The 20,000-nt window shown below is 39.8% G+C and overlaps 1 protein-coding gene across 7 annotated transcripts in view; it reads left to right on the top strand.

Moving 5' to 3' along the window:
* The window catches only part of FOXP1 (forkhead box P1), a 579,361-nt gene that overhangs the window by 533,896 nt on the left and 25,465 nt on the right, over nt 1-20,000 (top strand). For all 7 annotated transcript variants that reach the window (XM_011971157.1, XM_011971164.1, XM_011971180.1 and 4 more), the window contains one exon: nt 12,234-12,317. In XM_011971157.1, the coding sequence (XP_011826547.1) occupies nt 12,234-12,317 (84 nt within the window). The remainder of the gene's footprint in view (nt 1-12,233; nt 12,318-20,000) is intronic.

Here is a 20,000-nt window from a genome sequence, read left to right as displayed (position 1 = left end):
TCCACCACTAAGAGTAATTGAGAGTTCACCGTGCACATCTTAAACACACATGCACATAATCAGATATATTAATATAGAATGTATATATCATATCTATTTATAGATATAAAATCTAGTATTTCTAAATACATAGATGGCTATGTTGAATACATAGATGGCTATGTTGAATGTGCTTTATGACTAGGGAAAATGAAGTTTGCAGATTTTCCTGGGAATCACAGTGTGAGAGATGGGGAATTTTTTTTAATGTGAGTTGTACTTCCGGGTATAACTGGATAAACTACCATATTTTAACAATAATTCCATTCTTGGTATAATTAATAGAAAATTAGTTTCTAAAAGTAAAAATTGGGTCAGAAATGGAGATTATTAAAATGTACAATTGCAACTGCCTGACCCTGCAAACCCCATTTATGCAGCCAAGTTCCAAAATGCTTTTGAATGCTTGATGACTCACAGTGGCTTCTTCCTCTGGCTGGTTCAGTGTAGGCAAGAGGTTAGCCGACTAGGGGAAATTAAAACAATGTTGTACATTATATTGTTACCAGCCATCGAAAAGCCTATTTTGTATGCAAGACAGCAATGCTGAGATATATGGAGAGCCCTAGGCTAAGTACAGAAGATAATTACATTTGGAATTTTACTGAGTTAAGTCATTTACAGCTTCAAATAGTTGCAGAGAAAAATCAGCCAAAACACACTTAAACTTTTTGTTGTGACTTTTCAGGATAGAAAGGATTTTTTTAAATTAGTTATCATCTTATATGACAAATTACATTTTTTAGTAGGATTTTTCTCAAAAGTTATTTTTGTTAGCCAGTTAATATTTTTCCATATAAACTTATTAGAACAGTAAGATATTTACACAGGAAAAGGGCACATCATAAAATCTCAACATTTTAAAATAAGTCTTTGGAAACATCTTTACATTGACATGTTTATTGAGAAGAAAAAAACAGTAGTAGATGTAACCCACCCCCACAGTTCTTTTATGATTAAGACACAGCCCTTGACAAACTGGATTCAAAAGAATAAACTGGAAGATCTGGCCTGTAATCACAGCCCTTTGGGAGGCCAAGGAAGGCGGATCACAAGGTCAGGATTTCGAGACCAGCCTGGCCAATATGGTGAAACGCTGTCTCTACTAAAAGTAGAAAAATTAGCCAGGTGTGGTGGCGGGCACCTGTAATCCCATCTACTGGGGAGGCTGAGGCAAAAGAATTGCTTGAACCTGGGAGGCGGAGGTTGCAGTGAGCCAAGATTGTGCCACTGCACTCCAGCCTGGGCGACAGAGCGAGATTCCGTCTCAGAAAAAAAAAAAGGAATAAACTACCTTTCTACCTGAATTTGTACGTATTGGTGGTGGTATTTATAAAGTGATAGACGCGCCTGCATTTATTTATTTGATAACATTAAATTCTTAATGATGGGCTAAAATAAATCGTTGACTAGAATTGTCACGGTTTGTCAGGTAGCCGTTCTAGACTACAGATTAGAGTGTTCGGCCATTGTTAATTACTCAAGAAGTGAGCATTTATTTTATGAATTATTCTTCGCTCTCCACAAAAAGAGGTTAGGAGAAGGAAAAGATTTAGACCATCATCAATAAATTAAGTGTTTATCTCCTGGCAGCTTTCATGTTGTTTTTTGGTGGGTGGGGCCTAGAAGTAGTACAAACATATAAGGATTCTTTGATTATTTATAGATTGCATTTATTTCTAGATTTCCTTTTATCCTTCAGCTATAAATCAAACTGAAGGCAGGTTTTTCAACTTGTGATAGATATCAAAGATGATCTGGCCAGAAGTTAGTATAATGTGGTCGTTCCTCGTAATGTTTTTTTGGGGAGTTTGCTGTAATGGAGGAAGGGACAACAGGCTAATTCTGACGTGTTCTGTTTCTGCAAAGCTTGAGGAATTATCAGAGTGATGACATAGATCTCGTTGAGAGCAGGGGTTAGCAACCCACAGACCTCAGGCCAAATCTCACAAGCTAGGGAATGTTTTTATTTTTAAATGGTTGAGGGAAAAATCTGAAGAAGAACATTATTCCATGACTGGTAAAAAGTCTGGGAATTCCAATTTCAGTGTTCATACATAAAATTATATGAGAACACAGCCATACCCATGCCCATTCATTTGCTTATTACCTATTGCTGCTTTTCTCTACAGTAGGGAGAGTCAAGTAATTGAAACTGAATCTACATGGCCTGCAAAGCTGAAATATTTATGATCTGGCTCTTACAGAAGTTTGCCAGGCACCCCTGGTCAAGAGGATCAGAAAAACAATTTGTATTACAGTATTAGCAGCTTGTCCCCTTAGGTTCTGGCTGCCTAAAGCTCTGTTCACCCCCTTTTATCTCTTCCTTCTTAGCCAGGGTGTATAAAACCAGCCTAGTCTCCTACATGGGTCAGTTTTCCCTACTAGCGTCTTCAGAAGGCAAGTGCCTGCCAGTTTTGGAGGTCATGGAAAGCTGGACAAGGGATATTCATTCATTCTTTCATCCACCCATCCATTCATCCACCCACCCATTCATTCATCCATCCACTTACCCATTTAGCAAGCATTACTTCGAACCTTTCAGATAGCAGGAATCTTGCTGGAGCTACTGCAAAGTACAGTGATTAAAAGAGATAAAGCTGCCCTCCAAGTTCTTACAGTCTAGAAGGAAGAATAGACTACAAAATAATTTGCTAGTGAGACTGTCCATTCATTGGGCAGTGCTAGCTGACATTAACAGGTTCTTGAGAACACCAGAAATTTATTCAAAAGAGAGTTTCAATGCTAGAAAGGGGCCAAGCCAAAGCAGATTATATCCATTAGTTACCATTCGATCAGATGAAATAGATAAGAAAATGTTAGCAATTTTTAGTATTTAAAGAACCATTCCCCTGAGACACAGTTAAAAGAAGCCTTAATCAAGGATTCGATTGAGTCTTTGAGTTGCAGACCTACCACATATGGGGGCATTTGGGACATAGTACAGTTATACTCAAAGGAATCTATTCTTTATAGGCTTCCTCTTTCTCTGCAGTTCAGCATTGCTAGCCTTGTGCTGTTCCATTTGCCACTTAATGTACCAGTGTCTAGAAACATACTTTTTAACTTACTTGACTACCAGTCATGGTGCCCATAGAACCTGAGTTATTGGGGCAATCAGGTCCCTCCAGCAGCAGGAATACTTTAAAGAGGTGTACTTGTCCTCAAACAGCCTATTTCTGTTTTCTGTTGGCATCGTCCCTCCCTTGTTCTCTCAGCCACAGACTGGCGCGTCACCTCCTTTAGAGGGGATGACCTGCACATTACTGACCCAAGGCCTACTTCATATTTCTTGAAGTATTTATCAGTCCAGGAAAAACTTGAACCTCCAAGTATCTCTCAAAGTGTGTTATAAAATTATCATTGATTAACTTGAATTTGAAAAACATTTGTACCACTTAGCACTACAGGAAAGAGCAGTTAAGTTTTCATCAGTTCCCAAAGGGCAATGATCACTGTATTAGAGGAGGAGGAGAAATCACCCCTGCCACTCAGACTCACAAGACCTCTCTCTGCAGCACGGTACTTAAGTGTTCACACGTGGTCAAGATAGACCACACATGTGCCCCATCGTAAAAACAAACCCAGTATGCTCAGATCGAATCTTACCATATACATTGACGGAGGTTCAGGATGTCTAACCTAGAGGGTCATCATGAAAGGATTCCACAGGAGAATTCAGAGGGCACAGTAGCTGTAGAAGTAACCAAAGCTGGTGAAGGTCACTTAAGCGCAATGTACCTAGACAGCCTCCTTGAATTTAAAGCCCAGAAACCTTTTCTCTTACCCGAAGTGGAAGGCCCTTGTGTCTTTGAACTGTCAGACAAATCTCCCTAAAGAAAAAAGATACAATTTTTCCAAAATAACTACTGTTAGCCATAGGGGATAGTGGCTAGAGATGTTCCCCTCCATAGAGCTATCTGTACAATACTACACTTGAATTAAACTGAAAGGCCTTCAAGGCTGTACTGGTGAGATTTCAGGCAACTGGGCAGAAATAAAGACAATGGGTTATGGAGACTGATTTAGACTATCTAATCAGCACTGTGCATGAGAGCTGTCCTGTCCCTGTGTATTTAAAATATGGCTTGAGGCCGGGCAGGCGCGGTGGCTCACGCCTGTAATCCCAGCACTTTGGAAGGCTGAGGCAGGTGGATCACCTGAGGTCGGGAGCTCGAGACCAGCCTGACCAACATGGAGAAACCCCATCTCTATTAAAAATACAGAATTAACCGGCCACAGTGGCACATGCCTGTAATTCCAGCTACTTGGGAGTCTGAGGCAGGAGAATTGCTTGAACCTGGGAGGTGGAGGTTGCAGTGACCTGAGATCGCACCATTGCACTCCAGCCTGGGCAGTAAGAGTGAAACTCCGTCTCAAAAAAAAAAAAAAATCATAAAATAAAATATGACTTGATTTACGAAACCAAAGTTTTAATAGAAATATCAATTACAAAAGGCAAGGTACATCTATATTTGTTAAATTTTTGTTGAAAGATATAAAAATATATGGTGAATGTTTTCTTAGCAGTAGAAAGAATGTTTATGTAGAGCTTGTTAACAGAGAAGGGTTGGTTAATTCCATTCTCTTGTTGCAACCTTCTACTGGTCTCATTAAGAGAAGAGTGAAGAAGACATCTCAATGGGCCTTCTGAGCCTTTTCAAACATTTCTTACTGCATTTCATTATTCCAAAGACAGTTATAATTTTTAAACATTTTACCAAACTGTAAACCCGGAGAAGTGTGTGAGGTCCTTATACTATACACATAGACACCTAGCAGTGAGACAGACACCATAAAAATCATTTTTTTCAATGACATACATGCCTTTTTGAAGTCAGGGAATGCAGTAAGATTTCATCTGTTCCTTTTTGACGGATTCTTCTGGAATGATGTACAGACAAGGAGATGAGTTAGAAATGGAGTGGAGAAAATTCTCATAATCAGTATACATCGTCTTACATAGGTTGTGAAATGTGCAGTCTTCCCTCTACCCCCATCACGACAGAGGGACAGAGACACAGGAAGTACAAAGTTTTTAAGGATAAGAACTCCCCACTGAGAAATGCCATGGCCAGGATTATAAGGAAACACTTGAAGCTTCCGCAATATTGGGCACCCACTGTCCACCGGCCATGGGCCTAGGGATGTAGATTCCTATGAATCCAGATTACTTGGGTCCTCTTAGGTGGGACATTCATGTGAACTCTTCTAGCCTCTAAGCTAAAGATGAGATGTCACAGAAAGTTGCAGTGGTGGCTGGATTGTAATTCCGTTTGGGGGAATGGGGAAACCATCCGATTTCACAGACAGAAAAAAAAAATCTGACAGAATTGACTTCACTTAGGAAGCTGAGACAGTAGTGGTACAGATACATATTTCTGACCATGTACAGTGGTTTTAATCTGTTCTATGATCATGTGACATTGCTGAATTGCTATATGTTTTCTCTGACGGATGAAGATGTCCTGACGTTTTCATCGTGTGTCATGGGAGCAGGTTCAGGACAGGCTTCCTACAACCCCTCAGCCTCTAGGCCCTTTAAAATGAATATTGAAAGCAGGCAAGGGAAAAAGGAATCAACCAAACCAAGACTGATCTGCCTGGCAGGAGATGGGGTGGAGGTGTGTGTGCCTTTTATTCTTCCATTCAGTCACTACTTATCAAGCACCTATTATATAGAGAGCACCGGATGCAGATAAGTAAGGTGGCGTGGCCTCTTCCTGTAATACACAACCTAGTAGGGTAAAACCAGGATGCCTTTACCTTCCCTGCCAGGCAGAGTTTCTAAAAGCAAGGGGTGAGGAATTGGGGAAGGTGACAGTGGAAAGGGTTGTTGGCAAGGACATTCCAGGCCAAGGGAGCCATGAAAGATGTTGCCTAGGTTGTAGGATAAGGAAGAAAGGATAGTGGAAGAATATATTGCTCTTAAAATTCATCTGTCTGTTTAACACAAAACAGGGTAACCAGCTGTCCCAGTTTACTTTCTTGGACTGAAGGGATTCCTGAGAGTTGGGATTTTCAGTTTCAAAACCGGAAAAGTCCTGGGCAAGCTGGGCGGAGTTGGTCACCCTACTCCACTAGCAGTGGGAGAGAGCTATGGAATGCCCTCTCTTCTGCTTGTAATTATTTCATCTGGTTTGGAAACCATTTGACTGGCCAGCTGTTGAGCTCCTGCTGTGTGCCAGGGCACTGTCGGAGGTGCCTTCTGTCCCCAATTTCTTGGAGTCCCCACAGTCCCTCTGTGGGTAGACACCACCCTATTTCCTTGATTCTAAAAGTCACTTTTTTTTTTTTTTTTTTTGAGACGGAGTCTTGCTGTGTCTCCCAGGCTGGAGTATAGTGGCAGGATCTCAGCTCACTGCAACCTCCACCTCCTGGGTTCAAGCAATTCTCCTGACTTGGCCTCCCAAGTAGCTGGGACAGCAGGCATGTGCCACCATGCCCTGCTTGTTTTTGTATTTTTAGTAGAGACAGGTTTCATCATGTTTGCCAGGATGATCTCAAACTCCTGAGCTCAAGGGATCCACCTGCCTCGGTCTCCCAAAGAGCTGGGATTACAGGCCAGTGTGTCCAGCCAGGAGTCAGTTTTTAAAAGAAAAAATATAACATTTGGAAATTAATGTATGTCTTAAATTTAATGAGTGTGTTTAATGTAGTGTTTCTTCTTGTTCTTTGAGAAGGTATTACTAAATCCATGGTTATTTTAACTATCACTGGCTTCTTAAGAGTCAAAGAAATAGTTTTCAGGGATCCCTCCAGATAGGGATCTAAACTGGAGGGATCCCTCCAGTTTAGGAGGTCCGATTAACTTGTTTAAAGCCAATGGCGAATAAGGGCAGAGCCTAGGAGGTTAACCCAGTCTTTGTAGCCTGTGCTCCTTTTATCGTAGGATCCTGCCTTATGCTTCCACCGAGAGGATCATTGTGGCCCAGTTGGCCTCTATGAAGGAACTGGTTTTAAAACCTGGCTTTGGGGGCCCTGCCCCTCTGCCTCGTGGAGCTCTGTTGTGGGCAATCCATGGTAGCAAAGCAAGGCTGGAGTCTGGTGATGCTGGGATCACTCCAGCATCTCCCAAATCATCTACACCAGGAATTGTAAGCTCTAAGAAAATGTCAGCAGGGAGAAAAGTGCACAAGTTTCAGTAGCAGAGGGAGACATTAATCCTAACACAAATCAATTACTCTACGAACTTTACATGTGATTACTGTACCATTAGTGGTGCTATTTGTAATCACACCAGCCTCCTAGACTTTAGCAAATTTATTATCTGTAATGTATCCCCCTTTGGCCTTGTCTAACCCTATTCGAGGCAATACTCAGGACAGTTCCTATACCAGCGGCCTCACAGAGCCTCCTGATACTCCCTGCACAAGCCCTGAGCATATCGGGGAAAGAGAGGTCCTAACAGCATGGTAGTTCCGTATTGCGACTGCTTTGTAACCAGAGCCGAGAAAAAGAAGAGAGAGAGTCTCTGGGTTTCTCACTTCCATGTCCTTCTGTGAAAACCACGACACTTATTTTTCATAATTTAAAATCCTGCCTTACTCTGGGAGCATTAGAATTCCTAGACTATGACTGAGTATTAGTGTGCGTCTGCTTTAAATGTCAAGAGAGTCTTTAATAATCACATGTAAGGAATGTTAAGATGGTGACAGAGTACAATAAAAGTAGGGAAATTCTTCGATTGGGGTGAAATGAGCCATATATTGCCCACCACCTGAGTGTTGTAGTTGGTGTGGAAGAAATCATTTAAAAGTTTTTCACTGGTACTAAGTTCTGAAGCCATAGTTGGACAAGGTGGGTCAGAAATAACTGGTAAATGCTCAGTTTGGTAGAGTAATTTGAGTTCTGCTCCTTCTTGTCACTGCTTTTTCTCCCCCTTGTTTTTCTTCTTTTCATCCTATGTACTTTAGAGACCTTTAGAGATCCAGTGTTACTGGATATGCTCTGCCCAAATCAGGTTAATCTCTTTGGATCATCATTGTATACAAAACTCCTGAGGAAACGTATACAGCCACTGTTGAAGGCCTTCTCAATCCATGGCAGAGAGTAGTGTCTCCCATTTAACTTCATTATACTTGGACACTTGGGGTCCTTATTTAAAAATACCTACTTCCAGGTCTCACCGTTGGAGTGTTGGCTCCAGCATGTTTAGGTGAGACCCCAGTTGGTTGACTTGGAGATCATCATTGTATGGGATAATCTGAACTCATCCATTCATTTAGGTGCCTCTTAAAACTCCATGTGCCCCGCTTCCATGGAGATTCTTTGAAAAGACACTTACTTTTCATAATTTAAAATCCCGTCTAACTCTGGGAGCAGTAGTTCAGCGTGAGAGCAGAGAGGTAGGTAGACGATGACGTATGATTTGAGTTATTGTCCCAGGTGATTCTTAGAATCACACTAGTGTGGGAAACTCAGACTAAGCATCATGTAACTGGGACCCTAGTCTTATTTCTGCCCTTTCCCAGTTCCCTGACCTCAGATATGTTTACCTTGAAAACCCCAGTTTCCCCAGTTACAAAACAGAATAGGACTAAGGGACTTAAAATAGCCACAGTAGCCTTACCTCTGTTAAATCAAAGGAGTGTCTTGGCCCTCAAGAAGTCTAGCATTTTTACACATACAAAGCCCTTCATGTATTTCAGCAGAGTTTTGTTTCTCACGAGTAAGAACTGCCAAATTGGCCTTAAAATGATTAGTCCTCCTGACAACATAGAAAATGGTGATGTTAAATGAACCCCAAACCGTGTTCCCTTTTCTCTGTTAAAATAATGAGTTTAATCTTAGTTTGTATCTTTGAGGATGTTGAATGGAACTTCCTAGCCTTTGGCAGTTATCAGTGGCTCGGGTGCAATACACAAATTCTGATCTTTCACAGCCCAGACTATCTCAAACCTAATTTGAGGCCATGGCTAATAGAAGAGCAGATGACCTATTTCAGCCAAAGGGTAGAAAAATATTTGCCCAAGATGAGGGGAAGCTACAGTAAGAACCTGAGACAAATTGATAAGAAGTGGGTTTCATCTTTCCTTCGCTTTCTGTTCCATTCTTTAAACGATCAAAATTATTTCTCTTCCCAGTTAGCCCAGCTGCAAATTCCATTGAACCCCTGTTAAGCAGATCGAGATTTCAAACATATCCTCAGCCAGGACAAGTCTAGATACACTGGATGGATTTCACTTTTCTTTTTTAAAAAAATTAGGAAATTGTTGAGCATTCATGAAGCACTCGTCATTTTGCTAAGCTTGTTATGTGCAAGAACTCTTCTGATCTTCAGAACACCCCTTCAGAGTTCAGAGATGATCATTCCATATTTAGAAGGAGAAACTAGGTAATTAAAAAGATTACATAATGTGTTGAGTCACTGAGCCAGGATTTGAACACAGCACAGCGTGATTGTTTTGTCTACATCCTTAACCGTTTTCACCCTGTTGTAGTTCTACGGAACGGTTGAACAAACGCAATAGATTAAAATGACCCCTGCACAAACAGCTCCCTCTAATGTTTAGGCCATTGTCGTTCCCTTTATGCTAGATACTCATTCCATACCCACTGGGGAAGTTTTTTAGAGTGTAATTCTCTTCTGATATTTCAACACAAATTTTCTTTTTAATTTGTCAACCAAATTTTAATGGGCCTTTGGATTGAATGTCTCAACCTCCTTTTCTTTGCTTTTCATGGAATTCATAGTTTAAGAGGAAATGCTGGAATATACTTGCTAATGTTAAATGTTTGTATCCTCATATTTTAATAATGAAAGGATGCCGTGAAAATCGATGGGGATGGTGAGCCCGTGGGATGATGGCATAAAAACTAATAAAGAATGTGAAAGCTTTTGGAAGGAGCAGTTAGTATTACAAATGCAAGACAGACATTGTAGACAGGATGTGGTTTCAATAGGTGTGAATGTTTAGCCTTTTTGCCTAAAAAAAAAAAAGAAAAACTGAATTTGGCGGGTTTCTGTAATTGTTAAAACAGTTTGTGTTAGAGCTATAATTGATTTAAAGCCTTCAACTCATTCAAGAATATGATACTACACATTAGTTTGCACTAACCAAACAAAACCAAAAAGTTAGATTTTTGCCTTTTTATGTAACCTTGTCCATCTTTTAAAAAAGCAGAACTAGGGTGGTGCAATTGAGGTTCCTGGATAACTCTCAGAATTGGTGATGAATTCTAAGCAGTGTGCTCATGGAAAAATATGAAAATGTTTCCGATGGCAGTTACCTCCAGGGTTTATGAAAGTGGCCGTGTATACAAATTCTAGGTATGCGTTTGCAATGTAGTGTTGCTACCTTTGGCTGACCAGTAAAAGATCAGCTTGGTAGACCTTTGGACAGAAATATGGAGGAGATGTTTCCTTTAAATGCTCGGGATTTGGATTTTCCTTGTACCACGCTTAGTCTTTATAATTGCTACATCAACACGGTTTACCCCCAAATTAAGTCACAGTTAATATTCAGCAGACTTCAGTAAATATCACCTCTCACCCTTTAATTTGTATTGTTCAGCATGACAGACTACTTGTTTTTAAGAAAAATACAATTGATTTCTGCCCTTTGATAACTTTAAATTCCTTCTGCCCTTTGATAACTTTAAAACAAAACATTTCTTAAAAAGTCTGAGTATTTGACATCAAAAAGCTTAGGATACTTACATTAAAAAAATTAATAATAATGGCAGAAAAATAGCATTCCCAACATTTTAATTGTTCTAAGCCTCTTTGGAAAACTAAATTCCTTTAGCATTATGTGTTCAGAGAATCTTTTAGTTTGGCTGTTCAATAACTTGCTAAAGAACAGAGGAGGAATAACATCAAGTGGCTCCTAATATGGTATCATTTTCATTTCCTGTTTGTTGAAAGATAAATGCTAACACTGTACGGCTTTTTTTTTTTTTTTTCTTTCTCTCTTAATTTATTCCTCCCTGAACCACAAGGGAATAAAAAGAAAAAAAAAATCAAATGTGATATGGCTTGAGACTGAGTCATCCAGTAGGGATAAGCTGAAAGCTTTTTCCCTTCTTCCTTTTGTGCTCTTTCCCTTTTCTCTGTCTTTCCACAATCCCCGCCCCCCGTCCCCCTTCTTCCTTAGAAAATAACTGTATTTAAATAGATAAGGTGCATTTGTTTTTTTATTTGGGAATAATTTTAGACTTTAAAAAACTGTTGATTTTTAAAGGATTTAAGGTTAATTATGTGACAGAACTAATGAGTCCCTCCTTAATTCTAAGGCATTATTTTGGACAAATGATCTACCAAAGTATTGAAATTAAACTGTATTCTCTCCCTCTCCTCTGTCTGTCTCTCATATTAATCTCTTCTCCATTTTCCCTAAATGCCACAGCTGTTCTCTTAACTATCCCTTTATCTTTAGGGGATATATTTCCCACTTCTTTTACAGAAGTAATCGTTATGTGTCCCCTATGCCCAAATGTCTTGAACTGTTGAAAATATCGAGTTAAAGCAGTCCAAGCAAAGCATAAAAGATGTAGCTTCCAATAAGCCGTATTTCAGTGCCTACTGTGTATATCCAGTTAGAAACTTGTGTGACTTCAGAAGATCGTTTTTTATGGAATAAGGACACTTAAATTATTAAGATGAGACTAGCACATAGCAGGTACTCAAATCTTGAGTAAATGAATGAGCAAGCTTATTCTACGCTCATTTGAAAATGCGAACCTGTCATCCCTTGGAGCCTGCTCCTGGCCTGCTAATATCACTTGCCAGCACTGTCTTAATCTATGCCTACCTGTTAAGAAAGATGAAGCTAATTTTGCATAAATGTATCCATCTGTCTAGGAGTTTTTCCACAACCACAACAGATGAATTTATGGGTTTTAGCTACCTAGCTCATTTTCCCTTGGCTTTTCTCGGGAATAAGGTTGGTTAATAGGCATGATTCACATTTGTCTTTTAGCTGTCTGTGTTCCATGGGACTGCGTGGTGCCAGCAGGTCTAGAACTTCCTAGTTAAAGTCTAATGCATCTAGTGTTGAGAAATCGCACACCAGCACCTCCGGTTACTTAGAGTTTGGCAGTGGTCATGTAGCTTTCAGAAACAAGCAATGAAAATGATTTTATCACGTGCTATGGTGCCATAGCGTAATTTGTAATATGTATCATTTTTGGTGTTAAAAGAGTCATGCATCTTTATTCAGAGAAATAACAAAGCATTTTCTTCCCACCAGCTTGCGAAAGACAAAGAGCGCCTGCAAGCCATGATGACCCACCTGCATGTGAAGTCTACAGAACCCAAAGCCGCCCCTCAGCCCGTAAGTACTGATCCCCACCAAGGGGAAAAAAAAAACGAAACAAAACGTGCAGTATTCCTTTTCTACTTCCCCACCCCAAACCTAGGAAGGAGGGACCAGCCTACTTTGGTGGAGCTTTGAGTTTTGAAGGCCTTAGATTCATGTGACTGCTTCTGGTTACCCTTGATGATGAAGGTCATATGCTAGGCATTTGGGGAGATACAGGATGATTCAGACATGGTCCTTGCCCGTAAGACCCAAGCACCCAGCTCTTCTTTAAGGGCAGAATGATTGGTGCCCAGGTAAGGTACTGAAATACATTATGAGAGCTCCCTGGAAAAAGAAAATCTTTCTGAATGGTAGAACACAGAGAAGACAGCTAAACCATGACAGCAAAGGAAAGGGCATTTCAGCTCGGGTAAGCTGAGAGACAGTGGTGTTTAGGAAAAAGAGCAGGGACTAGTCCAGTCTAACTCTTAACAGAGGAAAGACATAGGAAACCTACTGTTGGAATAGTCAGAGGCTAAATTATGGAGAGGCTCTAGTGGTTACTAAGGAGTTTGAAATGAAAATTATTCCTTCACAGTTAGGAGACCAAACACAGTACACTGAAATTACATTTAATTTGTAAGAATCTCCTCTTTCTTGCCTTGTTCCCTTTTACTGGACCTTGAAGGGTGTCATCCCAGCACAGGCTGTTAATATCGAAGCAGAAGGATCGTGTTTGAACCTAAAACTTTGTCTTGGACCTCCTTCCTTGTAATAAATCGATCTCTTTAATGGTTGTATTTCTCTTACATTTCTAAAATTCGCCTAGTAGCTTTAACTGATTATTCAAAATGGAGACAGTGCTTTGCTTCTTGATTTTAAGATTTGTAAAATTTAAAGGTACACTGCCTTTATTTGATTTTGCTTGGAGTCACTGTGTGAAAATTAATTGAGCGTTGACAATCTATAGTTAGTACCAGCAATTTTAATCAATATGCAATGATGCAGCGTAATGGCAAAGTATTGGTTTATCTGTTTTGACTGATTTTTTTCTATAAATAAAGCAAACATACACCCATATATGTATGATTTATGGTGATAGAAATAAAACGGAGTCAGACTATTAACCCAGCAAATATGGTAGCCTGCCAAGATGCAGTTGGCAGGCAAAATTAATGTCTGAAACAGAACACATTACTGAGATATAGGACATAAAATCATTAAACACTTCGTGCATCCATTTTTTCTAGGAAGGAGTCCTTAGTTTCCGTGTATTTTACAGTAAATGGCTGTAGGACTGGATGTGTAGGCTACCAAAAAGAAAGGAAAAAAAGAACCAACTCATTCAGTGTTGTGGCATCAGTAGTCAACTGCGCTGTTTCTAACAGCCCCTCCTTCTAAGGAGGATATTGGAAAGATCTTGAACCCAGCTAAGCAAATTGGTGAACCTCTGAGACGACTTGGCTGAAGTTATCTCGAAGAAGTGTAGCTGACTGCACAGGGCATTCACTGCCTTGGAACTTCCTGAAAGTCTTAAGATGGCTTTAATGAAATGGTTTTCCCAGATTGAAGGGTTCGAGTCTTTGCACCTAGCAACAAGAATGAGATTATCTCTATCTTCTTCCACGGATGAAAAACAGTGATAGGATAATGGTTGGACCCAGCACTGTAGGCGTGGATCTTGGGGCTCCCTGGGAAGAGGAAGGTTACAATTAAAGGAACTACAAAACCCCGTAGGGCGCTTGGCGAGTGACTGGGCTGGGTGTTGGCAGAGAGCACCATGTATGTAAGCCCCCGTGGGCCACAAAAGGACCACTAGATTCTTCATGTAGGACCAGTGTTAAGCAGCCGGTAAACAGGGAAAAGCATGGAGGGGAAGTGAACAGGGATGGAAGGTTTGTCTTGATTAGTATTAAAAAAAGTGTTTTACATTCTAGAAAATTATAACTTTGAAGGGGACCTCCTACTAAATTTATTTTTAACTGCTCTATTGAAAATTCTCTACCACTAGTCAACATTATCTCTTAGTAGCTCAGCACAGTATTTCTTTATTAAAAGAAATAGGCACGAATATTTTTGACTGAAAAATTAATAGCTTTTGAATTCATACACAGCAGGTTTTCTTTTGCAAAGAAGTCCAATATCGCTGCACAGCACTTCTATAACCATTTATTTAGAGTCCAAGTCAAACCTTTGACAGCTAGAGCAGCGCTACAAGCCAATATAAAGAACTCCAAGATGTAAACCAACAATAGGCCGTCTGTGTGAGGTTTGCCATTGTCAAATACATAGATTGTTTGGATTAGTTTATGTAAATGTACTGTTGTATTACCCTTTGAAAAAAAAAGATCACATTTGTGTATGAAAAGTGGTTCCCTTCACAGGCAGCATTATAAATTCCTTATCCTTTAACTTACATGTAAGAAGTAAAAATTGGTGCCTGACAAGCAGATATTGTGTGACACTCTGTTGTCGGAGTGAACCTGCCTTCTTTTCATTTATTGGAAAATAGAAAATTTTATTACAGATACCATCTTATAAATCAGGAATTATTAAAATATGTATAGGTGAGGCATTGGGAAATTAATTATAAAAGGTAGACGTGTAATGTTTTGCATAAATTTTCACTTCTTTGCCAAAAAGAGAAAAAAAAAAGGGCACACACATACAGCAAACCCTTGATGCTTTCAACTTTAAGGGCCCAGAGCTATCTGGTGACTAATTCTCACATGCAAAATATTCTCTGCAGTCTGTAATTAATTTATTCCACCCTAAATAATAGAATGCATGATGTTTGTTTGAATGAGTATCCTTCTAGAATCTTTGATTTGAAACAAGCAGTCACCAGGATTCAAATCTAACCATAGATGGGGACTGTGATGTTACAACCTTGCCAGTAAGTTCATGAAGCTTTTTCTTTTTTCCATTTCTGTGTAAAAGAAACCTCGTGTTTATTTTAAAATTCTTAGTCACTAAGTGATAGAATGCTTTGCTGTAAATGTTGCTTTTCACTAAATGCCATTTGGGTGTTAAGTGTCATTTGCTGTATCCAATCATCCAACCAGTCCTCATTTCTTTGCATCAAAGAAACTGCTAAAATGTTCTTAGATTGTTTTTACATCCGCTCATAGACGCATTTTCTGGATCCTATTGTGGGACTCATCAGATTTGAATAGTTAGAGGATACGCTCATCTCGGGAAAGTGCCCAAGTTTTTAGACATGGATCTGAGGAAGAAAGCTTATAGGTGAACTGGGACAGGAGCTCAGGGGCTTCCCATCCCTCAGACTCCTTCGACAGCCTTTCTTCTTGCTTGCTGTCATGTCTCTTTAAACCTAAGTAAAACCAACCTTTCACAACAAAACCAGAGACTCAAGGTGCAAGTTGGTTATGGAAAGGGAATTCCTACATTTGAAATCAAACTATTCCATCCACAAATATGTCTTGAGTATGTGACATACTGAACAGAGTAGTCAGTCGCATGAGCGAGGCCCATCCCTGCCATGGAGGTGTTTGGAGCCTGGTAAAAGAAATAACAAATAACTATAGACATACTCACACAGTCTCACTTTCCGTGAATTGCACTACCTGTAAGTAGAACAGCTGACCCGGAATGGTAAAGTCGGGGGAGACTTCTGGTAGAAATGATGTCTAAGCTGAAACCTAAAAGATGAGCAGGAAGAAATGGTAAGAGGTCAGCCTCGTGAACCTTTCCTTAGGTTAAGAGTGGATGCACAAATCGGTCCCTCTGATTGGTGAGGATCAGTGTAGAGGAAGGAAAGGAATAACCAACATCAGTTACGACAAGCTTTTCAAAGTTTTAATTTTATCAAGACTGAACACTGCATGGACGTATGTAGTATGTGTAAGTTGACCAGAGCAGCCCTAAGTTCTAGCTATCAGGTGGAGCAGAAAAGCAGCTCTTGTATTTAGAATGGCCACATTTCTTGTTATTTAAGTTTTAAAAGATTCTATTCTTTTCTATGGAAAGAGAAGCAAAAAACAACAGTAAACTGCCCTAATGAAAAAGATTGATATTCTTTTGTTCCAAACTCAGTAAACATTCTCAAAGTAAACACCCAGATGTATTGCTTGGAGGTTCATTTCTCCATGCTTACTCTTGTGGAGAATTTGCCAGGATACTTCATTTGGGGGAGGGAGTGAAAAACTAAGAGGACAAAACAAAAACAACAAAAAGAAACATGTCTGTGGTATGATGGCTTTATTAAATTGCTACGGATTTCTTAAAAAGACTTTTCACTCTGTCATTATGTCAGGAAAACACTGTAAATCGTATTTGATAATACTGAGTACATGAGAGGTACGCTTGGCTTTAGGGTATTCCTGCACATCAGAGAACAACTTCTGCTTCTGGAGAAACCACATTCTTTCAGATTTGGTGGGCACGTAATTATAGTGTAGGTGGTATATCCTTCTTGACGAAAATCTCATAAAGCACTTACAGGAACTTGGATATTTGGAATGAAATACAGTATTAGATTTTCATTTTTACAGATTTTCTTTTCCCCTAACCATAGCCATTAGGACTGTTTTGAAAGAGTTTTTAGCTGCTATAAAAACAGAGTGCCCCCCCACCCCCGAAAAAAAAAAAAAGGGTCTTTTAACTCTTCAAGGATCATTTGGGCTGCCTGAGTCCTTGCTTTAGAGTTGGAGAAATAATATTAAACAGTCATAAAAAGGGATTCTTAGGCACAACACACAAAAGCGGTTTTATATACTGTTTTTCATTAAGTGCCCCCCCCCCCCACCTTTCAACTAGAATGTTTTTGTTTTTGCTTTTAGTATCCCTGCCAGTACCACCACCTTCTAAGTCATTACCTTCGACGAGCACGCATCTCTAAAACAGGGCCAGGCTGAGATGGTATAGGAAAGGAAAGCAAAGGCTTGTAACAAAGGCCTTCAGCTGCCACCCACTGTCCTGCCCTCCACACGGCCTGGTAACGTCCCTCCAGCCTCAGAAGGGCTGTCTCTGAACTCAGTGATTCATGCCCAGAAATGACACCGCCATGCAGTTAAAGCAGGACTTGAGCTGGCTCAGGCCAGTAAAACCAAGAGCAGAAAAACAAGTTCTGTGAGCCCGAAAGTCCCTACTACGCAGTTGTGTCCCTTGGTGTTTGGGTTTCAGGTTTGTCTTTTGTTCTCAGAATCTGTTTTCATGTGAGGCAAGAGCACAAACAAAAATAAAAATGAGTTCTTATGGGAATACTTACGAGTCTGTTTCTGTCAGGGGTTTACATCAGCGGTTTATTTTGTTAATGTGAGTGACTCATCATCTTTAAACAGGAGGGGAGATTACTGTTAAAAACTAAAGATTAATTAAAAAAAAAAAAGGACTAAGCAGAATAGTGGGTAGCCGACCAAGTTTGAATAGTTTCGATGGCTAAAAGAAAAGCTGATGCCTGAGAGTACAAATAAATTTAAAAAATAAAACCCTACAGCAATTTTAAATGACATAAGAATTTAACTTTTGGCCAGAGTTTCAAAGAGATTATCTTTGCTGAAATCATCACATGATGGAAACTTGCCATGTAGAACATATCAGAGTTACTGACTCTTCTAAACATAGCAACTTCTTTTAAATAGAAAATGAACACAATAAGAAAAATAGGCTTTCCATCAGGAAAAGAAACCCTCCCAGTCCATTCCCTTCCTGCTCCGTGCCCCAGAAAAAATGATCTTTTAAAACCTGAACTGCAATCAGAAACACAAAGCACATATGCTTTCATTTCTAATTGATGATTACATTAAGATTTAATAGTTTACAATTAAGATGAATATTTCAAGATTACAGCAAAAACCCACACCATTCCCCATTTGCTCTTCTGTTCTGAGTCTGTAATTAATTTTTTTTGGGGGGCACACTTTTTTCAAAGAGGCCTTAATTAAAAGAGCAGGTTTGGTTTGAACACAGAGCCTGTTTTGAATCTATCTTCTCCATTCTCTCTATCTCAACCTTCCCTTTCGAAGATGGTTTCTCCTCAAGACAAGCATGTGATCATCAAACAGAAGTTTAAAAGTTAAGAAACTTCTATACCAGTTGACAAGGTTGACATTTCATTAACTTGTTGGTTCAGTCTTCAAGTGATTTTGTGTGGCAAAGCACCCTGTGTTTGGAGCGTACAGCGTTTTCTTCCTTCCCTCACAGGCTACAGTCATGTTTAATTTGGAATCTGGGCTCCTTTGGCAAATTAGCAATTAGAACAATTTTGTGGGAATATGTATATGTGTCATTAGTTTTCCTGCAAATTAATAGCAAGGGCAGAGGTCAGGCAGAAATTTTCCACTTGACTGCAGCTCCTCTATTGAGACTTGGCACTTGGTTTTGGAATGGCCACAGCTGCTCTCAGCCACCCTCTTCCTCTAGGAACTGTCTTTTAATTAGTTTACCTCATAGCCATCATTACAAATATTACTGCCTCCCCTCCTCAAAATAAAATTACTGTTTCTACAAAATATTCCAGTGACATCTTGCACCACTGCACATTGATGGTGGGGTCAGTCGAATGCAGCATTTAATCATTAGATCACCTCCATCCGCGTCTCCTAATTAGAGTCCTTACAATACATTTTTATCTGGTAATTAGCTGAGATTGGCTGCTTCCTCTGTGGCTTATTAGAGACAGCCCAGCAGTGGGTGTGAATCACGGTGTCATTTGTCAAGCCTGGTAAGCCCCCTCTCTGCTCTCTTCTGGCTCAATGTTTATTCCCACTTGCTAATGTTCAAAAGCCTCCGGAAAATTCTACCTTCATCTCTTCCTTTGTGGATTGTGCTAACTTGGAGGGATTTTATTTTTCGCTGTTGACTTTTTTTTGGTAGAGAGAGTCCTACTGGTGAGATCTTGGTGGAAGCTACAAGACTCACATCCTTTTGGCATTTGATGACATTTTACTGTGGGATTTGTCTATTCTTCTTAGCTGTGAACACCCAAAAAGATGGGCTTGCACTCACTGAATGAGTTTTGATTTCTGACAATGAAACTGGAACTCAGTTAACTTGGTGATCTTCCTCCCAAAACTGGAAGGGAGCATGCATGCAGGACATTTGTGTTTGTAATTTTCATTGCATCTTTAAGAAGGCCACAGTGTTTAGGGAAAAGTTCTTAAACTGAAAAGAGAAGCCAAGAAGTATAGTCAGTCCTCAGAACTGCTTTGTGGTTACTGTGTACCTTTGCCCTTTGACATATGTGTTCGATGGTAAGCCCTTCAAGGGCAGCAGTTAACTGTTTTATTCCCATTTTTGTCATTGTAGGACTAACTGCCTTATATTTCCTCAATTACATGTGTTGAATGTCATGCATAAGCAGGGATAAAATGCTCTGCACGGAATCTTTTCCAAAAATGAGCATACAGAAAAATGAAACTGGTTAGTGTTCATTTTTCCCATTAACTAGGCATAAGATGATTATACAAAGGATCTAGAATCGTACAAGTGTGTGGTTTGACTTCGGGTCTGGGTTGGGAATATGGGCAAATTATTTAATCTTTCCAAGCCTCAGTTTGCTTCTCTGTGAAGTATGAGTAATAACATCTCAGATATTAGTGGTGGTATGAGAATTAAAGGAGACCACACAGTGGCAGGTGGTTTAAAACATGATTTTTACAAATGTTACCCATGACTTTCCAAAGTGCTCTGAGATTCTTAGGCTTAGCAGCATCTGAATTATAAAAGCTGTATATTTATGAGCGTTCGCCTTTC

This window comes from Mandrillus leucophaeus, unplaced genomic scaffold, assembly GCF_000951045.1.
Source record: "Mandrillus leucophaeus isolate KB7577 unplaced genomic scaffold, Mleu.le_1.0 Scaffold121, whole genome shotgun sequence".
NCBI classification, from domain to species: domain Eukaryota; kingdom Metazoa; phylum Chordata; class Mammalia; order Primates; family Cercopithecidae; genus Mandrillus; species Mandrillus leucophaeus.
This window is presented reverse-complemented; position numbering and strand designations above follow the sequence as displayed.